General features: G+C 31.7%; 1 protein-coding gene across 1 annotated transcript; it reads left to right on the top strand.

The window, feature by feature from the left end:
* The first annotated feature begins 12,294 nt into the window (after nt 1-12,294).
* Nucleotides 12,295-18,224, top strand: LOC143551615 (protein MICRORCHIDIA 7-like). Its single transcript, XM_077042010.1, has 20 exons — nt 12,295-12,502; nt 13,653-13,727; nt 13,807-13,841; nt 13,948-14,026; nt 14,122-14,214; nt 14,278-14,362; nt 14,433-14,508; nt 14,599-14,727; nt 14,806-14,904; nt 14,977-15,078; nt 15,171-15,332; nt 15,402-15,497; nt 15,565-15,616; nt 15,712-15,823; nt 15,961-16,025; nt 16,140-16,351; nt 16,511-16,605; nt 16,684-16,771; nt 17,554-17,676; nt 17,827-18,224. Exons 1-20 carry the CDS (start codon nt 12,304-12,306, stop codon nt 17,962-17,964), a joined length of 2,115 nt encoding a protein of 704 aa, XP_076898125.1. The 5' UTR covers nt 12,295-12,303; the 3' UTR covers nt 17,965-18,224.
* The last annotated feature ends 2,578 nt before the right edge of the window (nt 18,225-20,802 follow it).

Genomic DNA, 20,802 nt, shown 5'->3' on the forward strand with positions numbered 1-20,802 from the left:
GTGGACTAACCGACGATAAAAGTAATTATGAGTCGACACGTAATTATCAAAGTCCTCGCATGGAAAACATAATAACTATTAAGTACGGTTGTATGTAGGGTTGTGCAACGGTTCAGAACCGCGAGAACCGAACCGGAACCGGAACCGGAAATGAGTGAAAAATAGAACCGGAATCGGAACCTATTATAGTAAATCGGTTCGGTTCCAGAACCGATAAAGCCGGTTCTCGCTAATCGGTTCTGGCTAGAACCGGTCGATCATTTATTTATCAAATGAATTATACAAACCTTTGCGAATTGCAAAACATCTTATACAATTGTATGTCTTCTTTCACGGTAAAACTAATTTAGATTACAACATGAACATTCGTTATATTTTTTATTAAAACCTAAGTGTTCAAGTTAAATAAATCATTAACAACGATAGATTAATGTAAGATCATATTATTTTATATTAAATTACTTGATAGCTTAAATTAAAATTGATCATGGTTGCTAGTTCTTGAATGTAAGAAAGAAGATTTGAATTAAAAAATGATTCAATGGATGCCGGTTAATAAGTTACTCTATAAGAAATGGGAATTGGTAAATTTATTTAAAACGTTTTGAATATTCCGGTTCTTCGGTTCTGAGTCTAGAACCATTGGTTTTACCCGGAACCGAACCGGGAACCATTTAATGCGAATTCTGAGAACCGAGAACCGAACCGGTACACACATTAGCGGTTCTGAGGCACGGGTCGGTTCCGGTTCCTCGGTTCTGACGGTTCCGAACCGTTTTTTGCTCACCCCTAGTTGTGTGCAATAACTCGAAACTTAGAATGATTTTGGAAAATGAGACAAATGCAATATGACAAGGGCAAGGTGGATACGTCACTGTTACATCGTACATATAAGTGTGTTTGTCATATTTCTCATTTGTGATGTCTTTAGGGCCCATTCAAAGATCGGTGTTATTCCTTTTATGTAATTACATATATATATATATATATAATTATTAAAACTTATAACAACTCCATGATCTAGTTGTTTATTATAAAACTTTATTTTAATTTTCATGACGAAATTTCTAAAAGTCATGAATCCTATGACATTAGTCATTTTTCCAACCTGAAACCCGCCCCATTTTAAAATTCCAATAAAACCAGGATCCGTTTTTATTAATAAAAGTTGGATTTGTTTATTTATTTATGCTGTTAAAATTCATTATTACAATCCAATTAATTACAAGTTTCATTTCATAGTTTTATATCTTTATATCTTTTATGCATTTTATACCTTTATTTTCTCTTAATCTATCATAAATAAGTTCCATATTACAAACTTTAATCATGTTTTTTTTATTTATTCAAGTCATGCATTCAATCCAATTCATGGTCAAATTGATTAGTTTTATGTTTTGATTAACATTATTATGATCACATCCTTTAATCAAAATTCCTATGTTACAAGTCAAAATTTATGATTTATTCAACTTTTAAGACGCTTTAACACAATTTATTCTTTGACCAACTTAATCAAATTGATTCACCCTTAACTATTTTTCTCCCTATAAATTGAGCTATTTTCTCTTTCTTCACTTTGTCACATCCTCAAATACTAAATTTCCATCTTCTTGAGCTCTCTTTAGTGTTTTGCATAACTTTAACTTATAAAGTCAAATTTATCAAGTTCAAGACTTTTTCTTATTATCTTTTATGTCATTTCCTCAGGTATGTTTGTGTTATTTTTATGCATGTTTCCATGATTTAGAAACTTAATGCTATGTTAAGCTTAACTTAACATTAGTATTAGTTCATTAGAAATGAACTTGATTCGCTTACGTATTTATTCGGTCCTATTTAGTTATTTTATAAATCCAACATCTAAGACCAAATTCTTTTCATCTATTATTTTTAGAAATATTATTTTACCAAGTGGGAAACAAACCTGGTCGAAAAAGTTAAGTTCGGGTCCGACCGAAAAAAACGAACCACTCGCTTAAACTCATATTTGAGTCGTTTGGGATTTTTCTTGAAACAGGCCTGATTTAGTAACTTGACTTAGAAATATTATAAACCAACCTTTTATAGATAATTAAAACTAACTGAATTGTCAACTTTACGATGAAAACTTTAAAAGTATATAGTTTTAGAGTAAATATATATATATATATATATATATATATATATATATATATATATATTCTTTCAAAGGTTTAAAACAGTAACCATGAATCGAATCTTCTAAAGTCTTCCATTTTTGTTTATTTTCTTCATCCTATATTGATCCTAGAAATATTTTCTAGGAACGCTCGTCAAACCGAACTCGCCCGGTTTAGCTCGCTTAAACGCTTAATTTCGTCTTTCGTTCGCTAGCTTTATCAGGTGAGTTTCTCATACCCCCTTTTTAATGCTTTTACACATTTTGGGGTAACATTTATATCCTATCAGATCAATTATTTACTTAAGCGCATGACACTATTTAAAGCGACAATATTTAACAAGCTCATTTCATTTCACAACATCGAAAATTTCACATAACCAAATATTCATAATTCAAATACAACAACATATAACAAGATATAGCAAATCAAATATTGTTCATTTGTGCTAATATCCTAGAGGTATTTGTGACGTTTTCTTCTCCAAACTCCATAATCAACCTAGATGCAAACCTGTAACATTTCATAAAATAAAGTTTGTCAACACAACGATTGGTGAGCAATTCATAAGTTTGAACATATAAGTATATAATAAGAAACGCCACAAAACTTGTATACAAAACAATAAATAAGAGCAATAACTTGGATAGATAGATAAAATCGCTAATAGAATTACGTTAGCGACACCTTGCTATAAGGGGATGCCAAATAGTCTAGGATTTCATAGTTATCGTTAATTGCATTACGTTAACGACACCTTGCTATAAGGGGATGCCAAATAGTCTAGGATTTTATAAATCAACCAACCAAAAGCGATAAACACATAGGCATATAATCATAGAACACCAAATCGAGCATTTATTTAAGTAAGGTATACAATAACGTTTGTGGTTTAAGACTCAAGTATAAAACATTTAGTTTAGATAAGATGAAATGTCAACCCTAAAACAAAAGATAGAAAACGGGGTATGAAGTTACTCACGTTCAAGTAATAAACTTGAAAAGTTGGTAATTTGAAGATTTACCAGAACGACGAGTTAATGTATGAAGCCTAAATAAAAGAAAGTCTTGGATTTAGAAAGGTTGCCATGAAGATCTTTAAATAAAATAATTGTTGCAAAAAGTAAACAATTAAAGTTCAAGATTTATAATGTAACTATTAAAGACTTTATAATAATAACCCCTTTAAAAATGAAAGTTTGCTCGAAATCGGGTTAAAGTGTCTAACCTTAATATTTACTTAACCTATGTTAAGTAATAAGGTGAGAAAATGCTAAATGCAAGTTCTTTTGGGACAAAGATACTAAAACGGGTCTTTAACAAGTGTTCGGGTTGTTGGTTCAAGTCTTGATAATTGGTCAAACCCAAAGTCAACTATTCAAAATAACGAATGTTATGAGATAGCTCAATAAAACTTTATAAGACTTAACCAAGTATGTAAATCTATTGTTTTAGAACTAACAACGTACGTTAAGCGAGTGTTCAGTTTTGTCGGTCCAAAGTATGTTATGAGATCAAGTTGGATCCAACATTTCCAAGTACTTAAGAAAATAATTAAAATCATTTTGTAAACTATTTTTAAAGAAATATACAAGTCTTGATAGCTAAAAACACACTTGTGTGTCTTAAGCGAGTTAAAATCGGATCGATTTGGTTTTCATCTCACAATACGTTCCTTGATGGTCTCCACATGCCCAAATAACCAAGAACTTGTATAAATGAATTTTATAAACTTAAATCTAGCATAAAGCATGTTTAAAACAATTATTTAACAAAACTAGTAACAAGTTCGGTTCACGGTTTGGACTATTTACGGTTAAACCGAGGTTAGTATCTACAAACCCCCACCATGGAACTTCATAAATATGACAAACAAACTAAAAAGAGCATAAATTAAACAAGATTAATATGTGCAAACAAGTTATGTGTATGTATATATATCAAGAACACGAAGTCCTCCATGACGCCTTGCCTTACGAGGTCCGAAACTTAACCAACCGGAGTCGGAGAAGTAACTACCAAAGGCAATAAAGGGTGTGTATTATATATATGTTGTGCCATTATAAACAAGTATTAATAAGAATACATAAGCTAAAGAGAATGAAAGATTAAACTTGGTTTGACATTTGGAAGTCAAACCTTCTAGAACACATAAATAAAACAACCTTGGATCTATGGAGAATTGAGAGAGTTTTTGAAGATGTAGCAAGGAATAATGAAGGGGGAAAGGGTGTGCATATATAGGGTAATGTTGGTGGTCAAATATGGGTGTTAAACACAAGAAGTTCATGCAAAAAGGGGTCAAAACAACAAAAACGAGTTTGCTGATCTGACACCGCTCGCGCCGCGCGATTATAAACTCCCTTCCCCGTCACGCAGCGTGACGGGGTGCTGACAGATTATTTTAATTTTTCAAAATTGGTAGAAATGGTCCCTGAAGTTCGTTTTAAGTGAGTTTTACGCGTTTTAAAGACCGAAATGAATGTTTTCAAGACCTAACAAGTGTAAAACAATATTGTAACATAAAATCCATCATTTTGATTATATCCAAGGTTTCGGTTTAAAAAACGAGTCAGTTTACATAGTAAAACAACTACAAAACGAATACAAACAAGACCCGAAATTGACGAATGTCATAGTATTCCCTATTTTAGGAAATTTCGTCCCGAAATTAAGATGAAGACGACGATGCAAACAAATGTGGATACTTCTCTTTCATTGCGTCTTCTCGTTCCCAAGTAAATTATGCGTCGCGCCGTGATTCCCATCGAACTTTGACTATCCGAATACGACTACGCTTGGTTTTCTTCTCGTTGCGATCCATGATCTAAACGGGTCGTTCAACCATGATCATCGACTCATCTACATGTACTTCGTCGAGTGGTATATGGAGATTACTCTCGGCTAGGCACTTTTTAAGATTCGAAACATGAAATGTCGGATGAACACCGGCAGGTTCTTGCGGTAGTTTGAGTCTATAAGCTACTTTCCCAACACACTCAAGAATTTTGAAATGACCAACGAAACGAGGATCTAGCTTACCCTTGTTTCCGAAACGGACTACCCCCTTCCAAGGAGATACTTGTAGAAGGACAAGATCGTCAACGTTAAACTCGATCGGTTTTCGCTGTTTGTAGGCGTAACTCTTTTGACGACTTTTAGCGGCTAAGAGGTTCTTACGGATTTGATCGATCACATGGGTAGCTTCTTGGACCATTTCGGATCCCGTGATTTGAGCTCCACCGATTTCGTTCCAACTAATCAGAGATCGACATTTACGACCGTAAATAACTTGAAAAGGAGTCATATCAATGCTAGAATGTCTTTATGTAGTTCTCGGCCTAAATTGTAGTTCTCGGTCTAAATTGTAGTTCTCGACCTAAAAATTTAGACCGATAACTACAAATCTTAACCGAGAACTACAATTTAGGCCGAGAACTACAATTTAGACCGATAACTACAAATCTTGACCGAGAACACAGAAATTTGGACCGAAAACTCTTGAACCTGGCCGAAAACCCAGATTTTTGGCAGAAAGCCCTGATCTTTGGCAGAAAACTCTTGTTTGAAGGTCCGAAAACTCTTAAACACAGCCGAGAACACCCAGATCTGATTGTTTGACCAGCTTATTTTGGTAACAACTAAATCCCTAATTTTATGGGGTTCAAATTGTTTCCAAAGATAATGCAATCTTTGACCAAACCAAACTTCTGTCCTTCTTCTTCGATCAAAAACTCACCGGAAAAACACCTACATCACCAAACAAAACTGAGATCTTGAATATGTTGATATCACAACCGAGCCTAGAATAGGTCAATAGGCTCTAATACCAATTGTAAGTCCCGAATCTGGATCACTACAGTAAGATATCAACCCAAACACGATGTTAGTGCAGAATCCAAACACCGTGGTGATTCAAGAACAATAATACGAAAAACAATATGAATATAATAAACACGATAATACTCCAAATTAGGGGTGTGCAGAATTAGGGTCGGCCCGAAAAAACCCGAAGAACCGGCCCGAAAAAGCCCAAAACCGAACTGACCCTATTTTTTAAGATTGTCAATCGGTCCTTATTATATACTATGATCGGTCTCGGGTCGGGTTTGGGTATTAAACCGTGAAAACAAGTCAGAAACCAAAAGACTGATTTAGTAAAATATAAAAGAAAAAGAATAAACAGTTTGGCTATGGTGGAGCAAGGGTGAAGGGTGAAGAATTGATGAAGAAGAAGATGGGAGTCACATGAGATATAAATATTTAATTATATTTGACTTACAGTAAAAGTAAAAAAGAGTTGTCGTTTTCTTTTTTCGATGTTGACTTTTCTTTTATGTATTATTATAATATTATAATATTAAAGAAAGTCCATAAATGAATAGACTTCACGTCCCTGCATGTTTTTCGATGTTAACTTTTCTTTTATATATTATTATAATATTAAAAAAAATTGATAAATGAAAAGACTTCACATCCATCCTTGCACGTGTATAGAAAACTAAGTGGTTTAATAATAATTTTACTTAAACTCAAAAGCTATACATTCCAAAAAGAGTCTCAAGTATCAAGAATCACCATGTTTCTCTAATTAACTTATGAATGAAAACGTTTGAAGAGACTTCATTGTTGAAGATGACTTGGAGTTTGAAACGACTCTCAAGGATTTGTCTCTGGTTTCCACAGTCATTAACATGAGTTTAAGCAACAACATCGGTCCTGGGTTTTGATAGCCTACCCGAAGAACCGAACCTGACAAAGTTCATACTCGAAATTTATATAAAGGTCCGATCTTCGGTCATCAATTTCATATGATTCTCGGTTTCGGTTCGGGTCGAGTATGACCCGGTTCGGTCCGGTCTTTTTCATATGCACACCCTACTCCAAATACACACGATTATATTATTAAATCGTCTAGTACATGAGTTTGATCTCTTGATGGTGGTCACTATTGATTAAGAACATCTATCAATGTGAATAACCAACCTACAACCATATACAATATATCTATATATAGGGGAAACACACAATTAGGCCCAACATAAAGCCCAAAGCCCAAACTAGCCTAACTGAAATCCCTATGGATTTCGGTATTACACCAATGTAATTCTTCAACTCGTCTTCGTTTACATCACTTTAGTCTTGATCATGTCGTGGCCTTTTGATATGCGTCAGTCTAACCAATTTATGACCCAACAATTAGAAAAGTTGGTTACTATTCTATGAGATATTCTATTTAATAAATGAAAAGTTGTTTAATTGTTCTTATTTATCTTGTATTTCTTTACTTTCGACTTGTGTATTTGATGCTTAAACTAATTAATGATAATATTGTCATTTAATAGTGTCACATGTGTTTTGAGTAATCTGTACATTACACTCAGACGCTTTCGCTTAAGGCGGGGTGTTACGGTTACGTTAGTGTACAATCGAACTAACTCAATGAATATCCCAATAATATTTTTTATTTAAAGAATATATCGTGGGATTTGTTTGATTTGGAGATGGTATAGAGATAAAAAAAAAGTGAACTGCTTTAATATAAAGTTTTAATTGTGTTTATCTGTTTAATTAGTTTTCAAGTATATTCGATGTTTAAGAACATGTTGTCGCTTATGAGAAAATAATAATATAAACAAATATATTATAACACATACTAAATTTAATATAACAAAATATGATATGATGTGATGTGTTGTAACACAGTATGACATGAGATGATGATATAATACAATATGATAAAAATAAAATTGTATGATGTGATATAATATAATGCGTTACGATATGATACGATTAAATACAATATGAAAACGTGTAAGGTATTTTCGTAATCTTATTGTTATTTAACAACAATATTTCTTTAAATATGAAATATAATCTCAACTCAATACTATAAGTAATACTTAGGGGCCTTCTCAATCTCACCGCGACACTAGACCACAATATAAAGATATGAGAAGTTCTTTGGTAAATGTTGTCTTTTTTTTTACACTGGTGTTGAGTACTTGTGTTTTTACGTTTATTACAACAGCACAAGATGCTAATGCTAAACAATCAGCTGGAAATATTGTTTTTGCTGTTGAAAATTCAATCAAAGACACACCTGATAATCAAGGGTGGTTGTGCAGTCGTAATATAGATTGTCTCCACTATTGCGGAGAAGGTTATATTTTAGTTTGTCATGATCATCATTGTTATTGTTGGTGATAAGAAATGTATTATGTAAGGACCATCTTACTTTAAATGAATATGAAAAATATAATTTATTATTATTATTATAATTTTTATTAGCTTTTATATAGCTGTTAAACTGTGATCTTATTATTAATATTATTATAATTAGTAGTAGTTTTTATATAACTGTTAAACTTTGATTTCCTTTATTTTGCTTTATACACATGTACTTAGAGCCGAGGGTCTCTCTGGAAGCCACCTCTTTATTCCTTTGGATAGAGGTACGGTGTGCCTACATCCCACCCTCCCCAGACCCTACTTATAGCTTTGCTGTCGGTGGGATTTTACTGGGCGTGATTGATTAATGATTGATATGTTTTTAAAAAAACTAAAAATAAAAGTAGGAAATGAAAAGGTGACCTAAAAAGTAACAATTTGATTTTATGCTCATTAGCTCATTGCGCAACTCAAACTTGAAGAAAAGACATGTGCTTAGTTATTTCATAGCGTGATGAAAATGTGTTTTTCTTTTCAATAGTTAGTGTTCTAGTTACATTTGAACTACATTTAAGGATCATGTTTGTACTTTGTAGTATATGTGTTTGCAAGGGATTTGTGGCTTCTGTAAGCAACTTTTTCACGCAACTCAAACGGAAACAAAATTAGATAATAGGAGAACCAATTAGATTGGTTATACATGTGACATTCGTCAATTTTTAGACCCAATAACCCGAAACACTCAAAATTTACTTTAGTTTAATTATTCGGGTATTCTTTATCAAGCAAACAGTGATGAATTATTAATTAATTACATTATATGGTCATTTATTGTTTATTTTCATTACTCGTAAAGTATTCAAGCTATCAAGCATGTGAAGTCTTGACCCCTACTATGAGTAACCATTCAAAGCCCAGGGACTTAATTGCAATTTGTTTAAATCTTTATTTATATTTTTTTTTCTTTCCCTCCTTCCCCCACCGTCAACTCTATTACCCCACCTTTGATTTTGATCAACGAAACAAGCCAGGAATCATGAGAATTGGCCTAATTCAATCGTTAACTGATCAAAAGTTACGTCAATTACAAACTAATCTTGTTAACTAACGGCCAATAGATTTTGAAATTGCGTTAACTCGAACCGTTGCCTTAACAACCTTGTAAACACTATAAATACTCTCCCAAAATGCATTTAACTCGTCCTACAACATCCTATGATCATCATGAACCTAAGCCCTCTATCAATTTTAACTCATAAATCTGTTTAAATCAAGTTCAAGCTCCTATACAAGACGCAAACCCTAAACCGCCATTTCCATTCGTTTCAAACTCGTTCAAGGTAATTGATTAAGGTCTTTTGTTCGGTTTTCAATGCTTAACAAAAGTCCTCTGTCAATTCTGATTGACAGAGGGCAATCAGGTTTCAATTTGGGTTTGTTTCTATTAGGGTTTTTAATAGGATTTGGGGTGAATAAATTAGTTTTGTTTTGAGTTATAAGCAGACAACAGCCCAGTTGGCTGGTGCAATACTCTTTAGGCTTCTGGACCGGTTTTGGGACGAGTTCGAGCCCTGTAAGGGTTGATTTTACTTTTCTTTACTTATTTCGTAAATCAAATAACTTAAAAGTATACCGCTTTCACTCGTTTAACCGATCAAACACCGTTAAAACTCCCAGATGTCTTCATTTAATCGTCCATATATACATGAATATAGGGAGAGGTAAATCAAATAACTTAAAAGTATACCGCTTTCACTCGTTTAACCGATCAAACACCGTTAAAACTCCCAGATGTCTTCATTTAATCGTCCATATATACATGAATATAGGGAGAGGATAAAAAAAACTCCTCAGAGAGAAACTTAAAAACATTTAAAATTTATTTTTAATTAAAAATAAAAAAAATACTTTCAATTTTTTGTTTTTTCTATTATTCTTATATTTTGTTACTCTTCACTAGAAAAAAAAAATAAAAAAGGACGATGTGATGCACATACGTATGACTCTCTGATATTGTTGCATTACACATGTGTAATACTATGTACTTTTATGTTTAATAGTGTTTAATTGTGTATATTCAGTATTTCTATATGTGCTGTGGTGTTGTATTATATGTAAAAAAAAATATATTATAAAAATAAAAGTCTATGTAGTGCACATGTGCATTAGTGTTGTATTACACATACGTACTAATGTTTATTCAATGTGCGCATTAATCTTATATTGAATATATACAATAGTGTGTATCAAATATGTGCAATAGTATTGTATTATATGTAATAAAACACTCTTGTATATATGTAATACGCACTATTGCACGTACGCACAACACCGACGATTTTGTTTTTGAACAATACATATAAAAATAATGGAAAAAATAAGCTGCAAAAAGATTTTTTTTTAAATAGTTACAAATAGTTCTTTAAAAGTTTTTCAAGTTTTCTCTTTAAGAGTAGTTTTCATTAGATCACACCCCTATGAATATATATATACAAAAAACTATTTTGGTAAAAAAAAATAAAAAATGCTTATTTTGGTAAACACTTTTCAAATCATTTATTTTAGTAAATAATTTTCTCCACCACCCTATTTTGGTAAAAAAAAAAAAACTCTTTTATTTATACCCATATGAAGTGCTTTCACTTTTTTCCATCCTTCCATGTTGGATGAGTTTTATCTTTCTTATTTATACCTATGTGGAATGCTTTCACTTTCTTCCATCCTTTCATGTGGGATGAATTTCTCTTTTCCACATTTCCTTAATATGTGATAACTTACCTTATGAAATCTTTTAATAATTTCTTTTATTTCCTTATTTAAAGTTTTCTCATTACTTATCTTTGGGAATATTTTTGATCCCTCAATTTTACTAAGTTGTCTAATTTTGATCAAAATTTTGGGGATGTTACAACATGTGTATTACTATGTATTTTTTGTGTTCAATAGTGATTAATTGCATATATTCAGTATTTGTGTATTGTATATGTGTACTAGTGATGTATTATATGCAATATATATATATATATATATATATATAAAGTCGATATTGTACACGTGTGCATTAATGTAGTGTTACGCGTACGTACTAATGTATATTCGATGTGTGTATTAGTCTTATATTACATATATACAGTAGTGTGTATCAAATGTGTGTAATATTGTTGTATTCTATGCAATACAACACTCTTGTATATATGCAATGCAAGATAAATTGGTGATAAAGAAAAATAAAGTTTTGATGTTACTTTTTGGCTTTAAAAGAAATTGAGTATAAATATTTTATACTAAAATATACTAGAAATTTTCCTCATATGTTCATGTCTTTTTAAATAGTAGAGTTTTCATTCATATTAAAAAAATAAATTAGTCAACAAGACTTCTAACTAACTCAAACTAGAAACTCCTATAAACTAATTAATATAAACTTATCTTCAAACTATTTATTCAACTCACCCCTTATACATATCATTTGTTCATACTTAACCTTCATTTATATGTGAAATCAAAATTATATCCTCCAATACCAATTAATTATTGAGCCCAACCAATTAGTTAACTTGACTAAAGCCCAGGAAATTAATCAAATAATAAACCCATTATACAATTCAAAGCCCAAATAACAATCACCTAACTCGTTTAACCTTTAATACTATTTCTTTAATCGATAAGTTAATTAAATTACAAAAAATAATCAATACCGTCCGTATCATGATTTTATTTTACATATAATAAAAATAATAATAGTAATAATAATATTTGTTTCTTCAAAATTGTGACTTGTGATGATATTATGTATCCACGTGATACAAAAAGATTTGCACCAACTGTCAATTTTATTTTCTTTTTTCTGATAAAAATAAGAGGAACAAAAAGTTAGTTACTGTATCCCCGACATAGCCGCATGTTGACCAACATAAGTCATCATCACCACCGCCACTCCACGTAAGCACCACCACCACCACATTGCACACTGATTAATAATAATAATAATATGTCATCGGCGCCGGTGATTGATCTGGATGGTTCCGATGATGAATGTTGTAATAATAATAATCTGCCAGATGGGTTTCTTGATCCTTTGCCGGAGAAGCACGCGCCGCCGCGTACGGTGGTTCATGGTTGCAAGAATTTTTGGAAGGCTGGTGATTTTGATGATGAGGGGTCTGCTGCTAATTGGGATACATATACTGGTCAGTGTGTGCGTCATATATATACACACACATATATAATAATGTAGTATTGATTAATTAATTAGTTAATTGTAAGACTAATTGGGGATTTTTTAAATATTTTTTATAATTAATTGCAATTAGAATCATTGATAAACATATTGTTGCTTTTCTGAAGTTATTTGATGTTTAGGTTTGTAAATGAACTTAGGGGTGTACTTGGTGTGGTTCGGTGCAGTTTTTGGCTAAAACCAAAACTTCGTTTTAGGAGTTTTTGAAACCGTACGTTTTCGGTTTTTACCATTTGAGTTTGAAAATTTTATGCCGAAAGAAAAGTTGGCAAAAAAATAATGAATTTAGATATAAATAATTTTGTTAATTGTAAAATAATAGACTATTATACATTTGATCAAAAATATTGGAGTTACATCTTTATCAAATTCTTATAAATTACTTAATATGAAATATAAATAAACAAAAATTAGGAATTCGGTTTGATTTTTTCGGTTTTTATTACATGCAAAACCAAAACCGAACCGTTAGTGCGGTTTTTACGAAACCATAAAACTAAACTGTCGGTTTTTGTTTTGGTTCAGTTTGGATTTTTCTTTTTTTTCGGTTTCGGATCGGGTTTTTTGGTTTGTTGCACACCCCTAAACGAACTGGTCGTTTTCGTGTTCGTTCATTCAACTTTAACTGAACGCGATCACAAACACGAGGGACGTGTTAGTGCTCGTTCGTTTAAAATCTAAACGTATGGTTAATGAACATAAACAAACAAACTTAAATGAACATAATTGAGCAAACATAATTACCTAAATTAGTGGTTTAAGTTTACCTGATTCGTTCAAATATTCATCATGATTCTACCAAACAAACAAACATAAACGAACATAAATAAAGTACTTACATTTATATTTATATGAATAATGTATTTAGTAAAATTTAAATGAACATAAGTGAACGAGCCTAAACGGACGTTCACGAACATAAATGAACGAACAAAACGTGTGTTCATGTTCGTTCATTTAATTAAATGAACAAAAAACCGTATTCTTGTTCGTTTGTTTATTAGATAAATGAACATAAACGTACTTCCCGTCAAACAGTTCATGAACGTTCGGTTCATTTACCGGCCTCTAAAATGATTGAGTTTGTGCTACGTTTACAGGTGGCATGGATCATGTTAGGGTTCATCCAAAGTTTCTACACTCAAATGCAACAAGCCATAAATGGGTTCTTGGTGGTAAATATTATTTAACAAATTTAACGTTTTAAAATCCGATATTTAGTCATTAATTTTGAATATGTTTTTGCTCATGTAGCTTTTGCAGAACTTTTGGACAATTCACTAGATGAGGTAGTTCACAATTTCTTAATTATTATTATTATTATTATTATTATTATTATTATTAATTTTGTTATGATACATATAAACTATATTCATTCGATGTTTACTTATTTAGGTCTGCAATGGTGCTACATACGTCAACATTGATATGCTACTAAACAAGAAAGATGGAAATAAAATGTTTCTGATTGAAGGTATCTAATGATTTTATGTCAACGGGTCGGGTCAATCCGTTAAGAGTGCTTTGTCCATATTTTGGAGTTATATAAATATTTAACTTTTATAATAGATAATGGTGGCGGGATGGACCCTGATAAGATGAGACAGTGTATGTCTCTTGGATATTCTTTGAAAAGCAAAGTTGCAGACGTCATTGGGCAATGTAAGTTAAATTCACATAAAAAATCGAATAAATAAGTATATACATTATTTTTTTTTTTGACAGATGGAAATGGTTTCAAGACGAGTACTATGAGGCTCGGGGCCGATGTTATTGTTTTCACTCGCTGCTCTGGAAAAGATGGAAAAAGGTGATTTTGACCTGTTCACTTACGATAATAATAATAATAATAAAAATAATCATTTTTTTTTGTATTTTAGGTCTACACAGAGCATTGGACTCTTGTCCTACACGTTTCTTCGAAGCACCGGAAAGGAAGATATTGTAGTTCCCATGGTACTTAAGTTAACCTGATAATTAATATATTTTTTTTATCTTTATTGCAAATTAAGCATCTTTTATCTCTGTTGAATTGCCATTAAAAAGCTTGATTACCAAAAAGACGGTCAAGAGTGGAAGAAACTTATACGATCATCACCCGGTGTGTGGAATAAGAACGTTGAGGCGGTGGTTCAATGGTCTCCATTTTCAAGTGAAGCGAGCCTCCTTAAACAAGTAAAATAATTCATTTTGTTATTATTTATGTTTTTATTCATATATTATTATTATTATTTAAATTTTTTCATTTTGTAGTTTGATCATATAAAGGATCAAGGCACTCGCGTAATCATTTACAATTTGTGGGATGATGATCAAGGACAGTTGGAACTTGATTTTGATGCCGATGAAGAAGTTCGTATTAACAATCCTTTATATATATTTCATTGCTTTTAAGTGAGATTAATTTACATTTCATCTTTTTAGGATATTCAAATTCGAGGTGTTAATCGAGACGAGAAGAATATACAAATGGCCAACACCTACCCAAACTCTCGACATTATTTAACCTATCGGCATTCACTAAGAGTAAGCACTTTATAGTTGATAATATATTAATATTTCCATCTAATGAATTTAATTAATTTAATTAATGTGCATTTTCTTTTTGGTTATTTTAGAGTTATGCATCGATTCTTTATCTAAGAATCCCTCCGGGATTCCGGATGATTCTTCGTGGAAAAGACATTCAGCATCATAATATAGTTAACGACATGATGATGGTGACCGAGATTACGTATCGTCCTATGCCCAATGCTGATAAAGTTTCTCAGAATTCAAATGTAATGTTTTTAGTGAGTTTGTTGCTTATTAAGTTATTATTAATGTTTTTAATAAGTTTTGAATAACAGATAGTTGCGGTTGTTACTATGGGGTTTGTCAAAGACGCAAAAGCTCATATTGATGTTCAAGGATACAATGTTTATCATAAAAACCGACTCATTAAGGTTTTTTTATTTTTTTATATTAAAATTGAGGTTTTCCTTTAATTTATACTTTTTTTTTATTTTATAGCCGTTTTGGAGACTTTGGACTGCTGCGGGAAGTGACGGTCGTGGAGTAATAGGTTACGTTTGTTCTTTAAAAAGATTTGAATGTTTTTCGTGAATATACGTTAGTTAGTAAAGAATGTTTTTGAAATAAGTTTTTTTTGTTGGTTAGGCGTTTTGGAGGCTAATTTTGTGGAACCGGCTCATGATAAACAGGGGTTTGAACGCACCATTGTTCTTTCAAGACTCGAAAACCGTCTTATTCAGACGCAGAAGGATTACTGGTATACGTTACATTACATTATTAATATTATTATTATTATTATTATTATTATTATTATTATTATTATTATTATTATTTTTTTTTTTGAAATAGAGTATAGTGTAATTAATATATAATAATAATCACTTCTTGATTCAGGCGTACTTACTGCCATAGAATCGGATATGCTAAACGCGCCGGTAACAACAGCGCACTAAATGGAGGTACATGATATTTTAAATTTGTTTCAAGGATCATTTAATTTTTTTTTATATATTTATTTATAACTTTTTATCGGTTGGGACTTATTGAATATACAATCGATATTTTTGTTCTAGAATATTCCCCTGAAGCTTCTTCTAAAAAGAAGAAATCTGCGTCAACACCACCGACAATATCTTCAAACAAACACCAGAAACTAAAGTCAACACCTTTGACCGTAAATATCCCTGATGATAACTTGGAAACGACCCCACGACATACAAATGGCGGTTCTCATAATGGAAATACAGCTAAGGAATCTACTCGAAACGATGCTTCTCAGTCGAGGGTAAGTTTGTCATTTTACTCTAGACCGTACGCCACATGTTCAATAAAAATGTGATTTAGTGCTGAATCATTAACGGAAAAATGTGAAAAATCAGCTAAGAAAATGACCATTTTACCCCTCTATACGATCTTAATGCAGTTTTTTTTGTATGATTCACAGTTTGCGGTTGTTGGTGAAAATGGAGGTGCTCCTATAAACTCTAGTGCGCCTGGATTATATCAGTTGGTGGAAGAGAACTGCAAATTAAAAGAGCAGTATGTCACCATTTTCCTGTTATATTCAAACAATTTAAACGTTATGTAAGCGTGTATAATTTTTTTTATCATTTTTAGGTTTGAAAAGAGGGATGAAGATGTTTTAGGCGATCATCTGCGTGATTTAGAACGACAAAGAAATCAACGCAAGACTCTTGAAGCTCAGGTATTTCTTAACGTTACCTGTTTAACCGTTGATTTAATATAATTGATTGTCTAAGTGTAAAATAAAGTTACTTATTTAACCGTTGAGTTAATATGGTTCTAAAAATTTTACTCCCATTCCGCTTTCTTTATTCTTTGTCTTCAGCATGTTGATGATGTCACAAAGATTATTTATTAAGTCATTCTTAAGGGGTATTTTGGGCATTATGAACATTATGCCTACAATATGTTTTTTGCTATTATATGCACAAGAAACTAAAAAAACTAAAAAGTCCAAACCGAAAAAACCGAATCGAAACAAAAACCGACGGTTTGGCTGTATGTTTTTGTAAAAACCGAACTTACGATTCGGTTTTGGTTTTGCATGTTATAAAAACCGAAAAACCGAACCGAATTTCTAAATTTTTATATTTTTATTTTTTTTATTTTGAATAACTAATAAGAATTTAATAAGTAAATAACTCGAATATTTTTGATCAAATGTATAATTGTCAACTAGTTAACAATTAACAAAATTATTTATACTTATATTTATTATTTTTCTCCAACCTTTTTTTTGGCCTAAAATTTTCAAGCTCAAATGAAAAAAACCGAAACCAAAACGAAAACCGAAACCTAAAAAACCGAAACCGAACGGTTTCAAAAATCCAAAAACCGAAGTTTTGGTTTTTGGTTTGGTTTTAGCCTAAAACCGCACCGAACTGCGCCACGCACACCTCTAGTTGCATATGGAGTCATCTTTTTACTTAAAACTTGTTATAACTGTCGTTTGTAATCGATTAGCTTGAGGAAGTTAAAGAAAAATTTGAGAATCTCAACAAGGAGCAAGGAAGTATGATAGACATATTTGCGGAGGAAAAAGACACGCACGAGACTGAAGCGGCGCTTCTAAGAAAGAAGTTGAAGGTTTCTTCTTTTTCTTTGTTTTGGTCAGAGTGTCAGTCTCGACTCGTTTTTTTATGAACGAGTCTGTTTAGTTTATGTTTTATCATTAAACAAAAGTTTAAAAAAAGTTAAAAAAAATTTTACCCGACATGTTATATGTATTGCTTGCAGGAGGCAAATGCTAAAAAACAAGATTTGGTTGAGCGGGTGAAACGATTAGAGTTGGAGAAGATGAAAAGTCACCAATGGAGTGCGGGTAAAAAAGTCGGTTTTTTTTTGTTGGTTCTCATTATAGGATTGTATATATAGTAAAACCATTTTCAGTTTTCTTAGTTTTGTAATCTTGTAGTCTGGTGGTGTTGGTGTCAGTTTTGGATTTAGAATGAGTGGCTCTACCGAGACGTAGATATGTAATATTATTAGGGTGTAGACAAGCCAACCCATTCGTGAGCTAGTTGGGATCGGATCGGGAAAAGCTTGCAACAAGCTGAGCTTAAACGAGCCCGAGCTTTGTATACTAAGATCATTTAGACTTGCGAGCTTAACCGAGTGTTTTATGAAAAAATAAAAAATAAGTTATGTGTATGTGTATGTGTATGTGTATGTGTATGTGTATGTGTATGTGTATGTGTATGTGTATGTGTATGTGTATGTGTATGTGTATGTGTATGTGTATGTGTATGTGCATGTGCATGTGTATGTATCAAGGCTAAGGGTGGTTGGTTAACTTACCTTTAAATCACCACCTTACCTATAAGAAATGAAATCTTCTATTAATTATGTAGGTTTATAAGTAATGGAAATAATAACCATAGTTCTTATTACTATAATCAAATATTAATTTACACCCTTAATTGAATTTGTTGAACTGAATGATTAATATTTATAGTATTTGATAAACTGGTGTGGTGTGTGCTGTGTGCATAGTTCTTATAGTTAAGTTTACATAAATGATTACTAACACAACTTTTAGCTATATTTTTATGTTATTTAGCATGTGGTTAACTACTTGTACGAGCCATGGTTAATGTTACAGTTTTTTTAACCCCCCTCCCCCCCCCCCCCCCCCCCCGGAAAATCCAATGCAATAAAAAAAGTACAGGATTAGCAAATATCCTGTTAAATAATAGGATTAAGTAAACCCCTTCTTACGATAATCCAATTTAGCCAGTTAACATATTTTCTTCAACCCATAAACCCCCTCTTAGGGGTGAGAGAAAACTTAACCATAACTGAAACCTGAAATGTTAATCGAACTAATCATAACCAAACAAAAAGGACGGTTATAGTTAAGTTAATATGATTAATCGACCATTCGGTTATGGACCAACGGTTACGATTAATGTGAAGATTGTCTTGGACCTGGGCTTGCATACTTTACGGATAGCCTGGCCCATAGGAGCCTTAACTCTTAAGAACCTCCTAAGTTGTTGCTGCTATTAGGCCTAGAAGGCTGAATTGGGCTTGGCCCATCCTTAGGGTGAGGCTAGGGCTGTTCACGAGTCGAGTCGAACTGAGCAAGGACTTGCTCGTTACTTGGCTCGTTTCAAATCGAACAAGCCAAGATCGAACCGAGTATTTTTCAAACATTTTCCGAGCGGTATCGAGCGAGTTTGGAGCATTACTTTTTTTTTTCTTTTTCCCTTTAAATAATAAAGTTATAAGAAACAAGTTTGAAGTTTAATATGATATGTAGAATAACTAATAGTAGATTGTAAGTTTTGATAAAATTGAAGTTTGAAGTTGGATATAATGTATTAAAATAATTAATAGTTAAAATTTAGTATTTATATAAATATATATTCACAAATATATAGCTTATTTTTGTAATTATCTTTAATATTAACATGTTAAAAACTAAATATAATTATCTTTATATTTAAATTTAAAGTACTTGAAAATACTCAATAATTAAAAGATATTATACTTAATATTCAGTTTTTCAATATTCAAGGTAACTATTAAAAACAAAATATATATTTGTGAGTATATAAATATATATAAAATAAATGAAAAATATTCGAGTCAAACCGAACCGAGCGAACCTTTGCTCGTTGCTTGGCTTGTTTAGACGTTTACAAACCGAACTGAGCGGAGCGTCTCGTTTACAATCGAGCGGAAAAACGAGCGAGCATTGTCCAAGCAAATTCCGAAACGATCGACGAGCAAGTTCGAACGACGAGCAATTTGGACAGCCCTAGCAGAGGCTGATGTCTCCATTGTTGTGTCACGGTTGTTAAATTATAAAGAGTACTTAAACGAAACAAATCAACAATAAACATAAGTTTTATAAGTATATTCTTTTTCCAAGTTATTAAAGTTTATGTAGTGTATGACGTGTTCACCTTGTGAATTATTATCTTTTCTGTATTTCAACCAATTGCCCGTTGAGTATGAACAAATCCATATATTTATAAGATATTTGTGTTTCGAAAAAGAAAATAATAATAACGTGATGCGTCCACAACGAGATACGAGCAAGTGTGAAAGTTTAATGTGAACATAAGCACAAACATATATCATCAAAGGTAGGAGACTAGGAGAGTATACAAAAGATAGTTAAACTTTTATTTATCATTTGATTGTAAAATAAAGTTATCATTTAAATCGTTTACGTCGATTTCACCCTAGATTGTTACATAATTGTTATGAATTACATGGTTAATCATCTATAATCTATAATATATATAAACGAAAACTTAAAAATCTTACGTGTCGTGATGTGGTTGCTCCCTTCTTTTTTGGAGTCACCAGAATTTGCTTGATTTTTAAATGGAGGCTTCTCATGCATTTGACCCGAATTCACGGGTATGGGTCTTACCAAACCTAAATATTCCTTAAACGGGTTATAACATCTCATAAAATTAAAAATTAATCTCACCAAATTATTAATATGAAAATCCTATAAAATATGATATACTAAAAATTATTATGTGATTTTTTAAAAAAAAAAGATATTATTAATAATTAAGTAAAAATTTTACAGTAAAAAAAAATAAGCGGGTCTTAGGTCTCACCAAACCCATATAACTTTTAAACCGGGTTTTAACATCTTAATTATTTATGAAACCCTTTGGTTATCAAACTCTAAGTATATTATAAATTCCTTACAATAAATAAAATTAAACTCAAAAAACTATATAAATA

The sequence above is a fragment of the Bidens hawaiensis genome, unplaced genomic scaffold (genome assembly GCF_021521415.1).
Source record: "Bidens hawaiensis isolate Kalapana, Puna unplaced genomic scaffold, B.hawaiensis_p1.1 tig00016471_1, whole genome shotgun sequence".
Lineage (NCBI taxonomy): Eukaryota > Viridiplantae > Streptophyta > Magnoliopsida > Asterales > Asteraceae > Bidens > Bidens hawaiensis.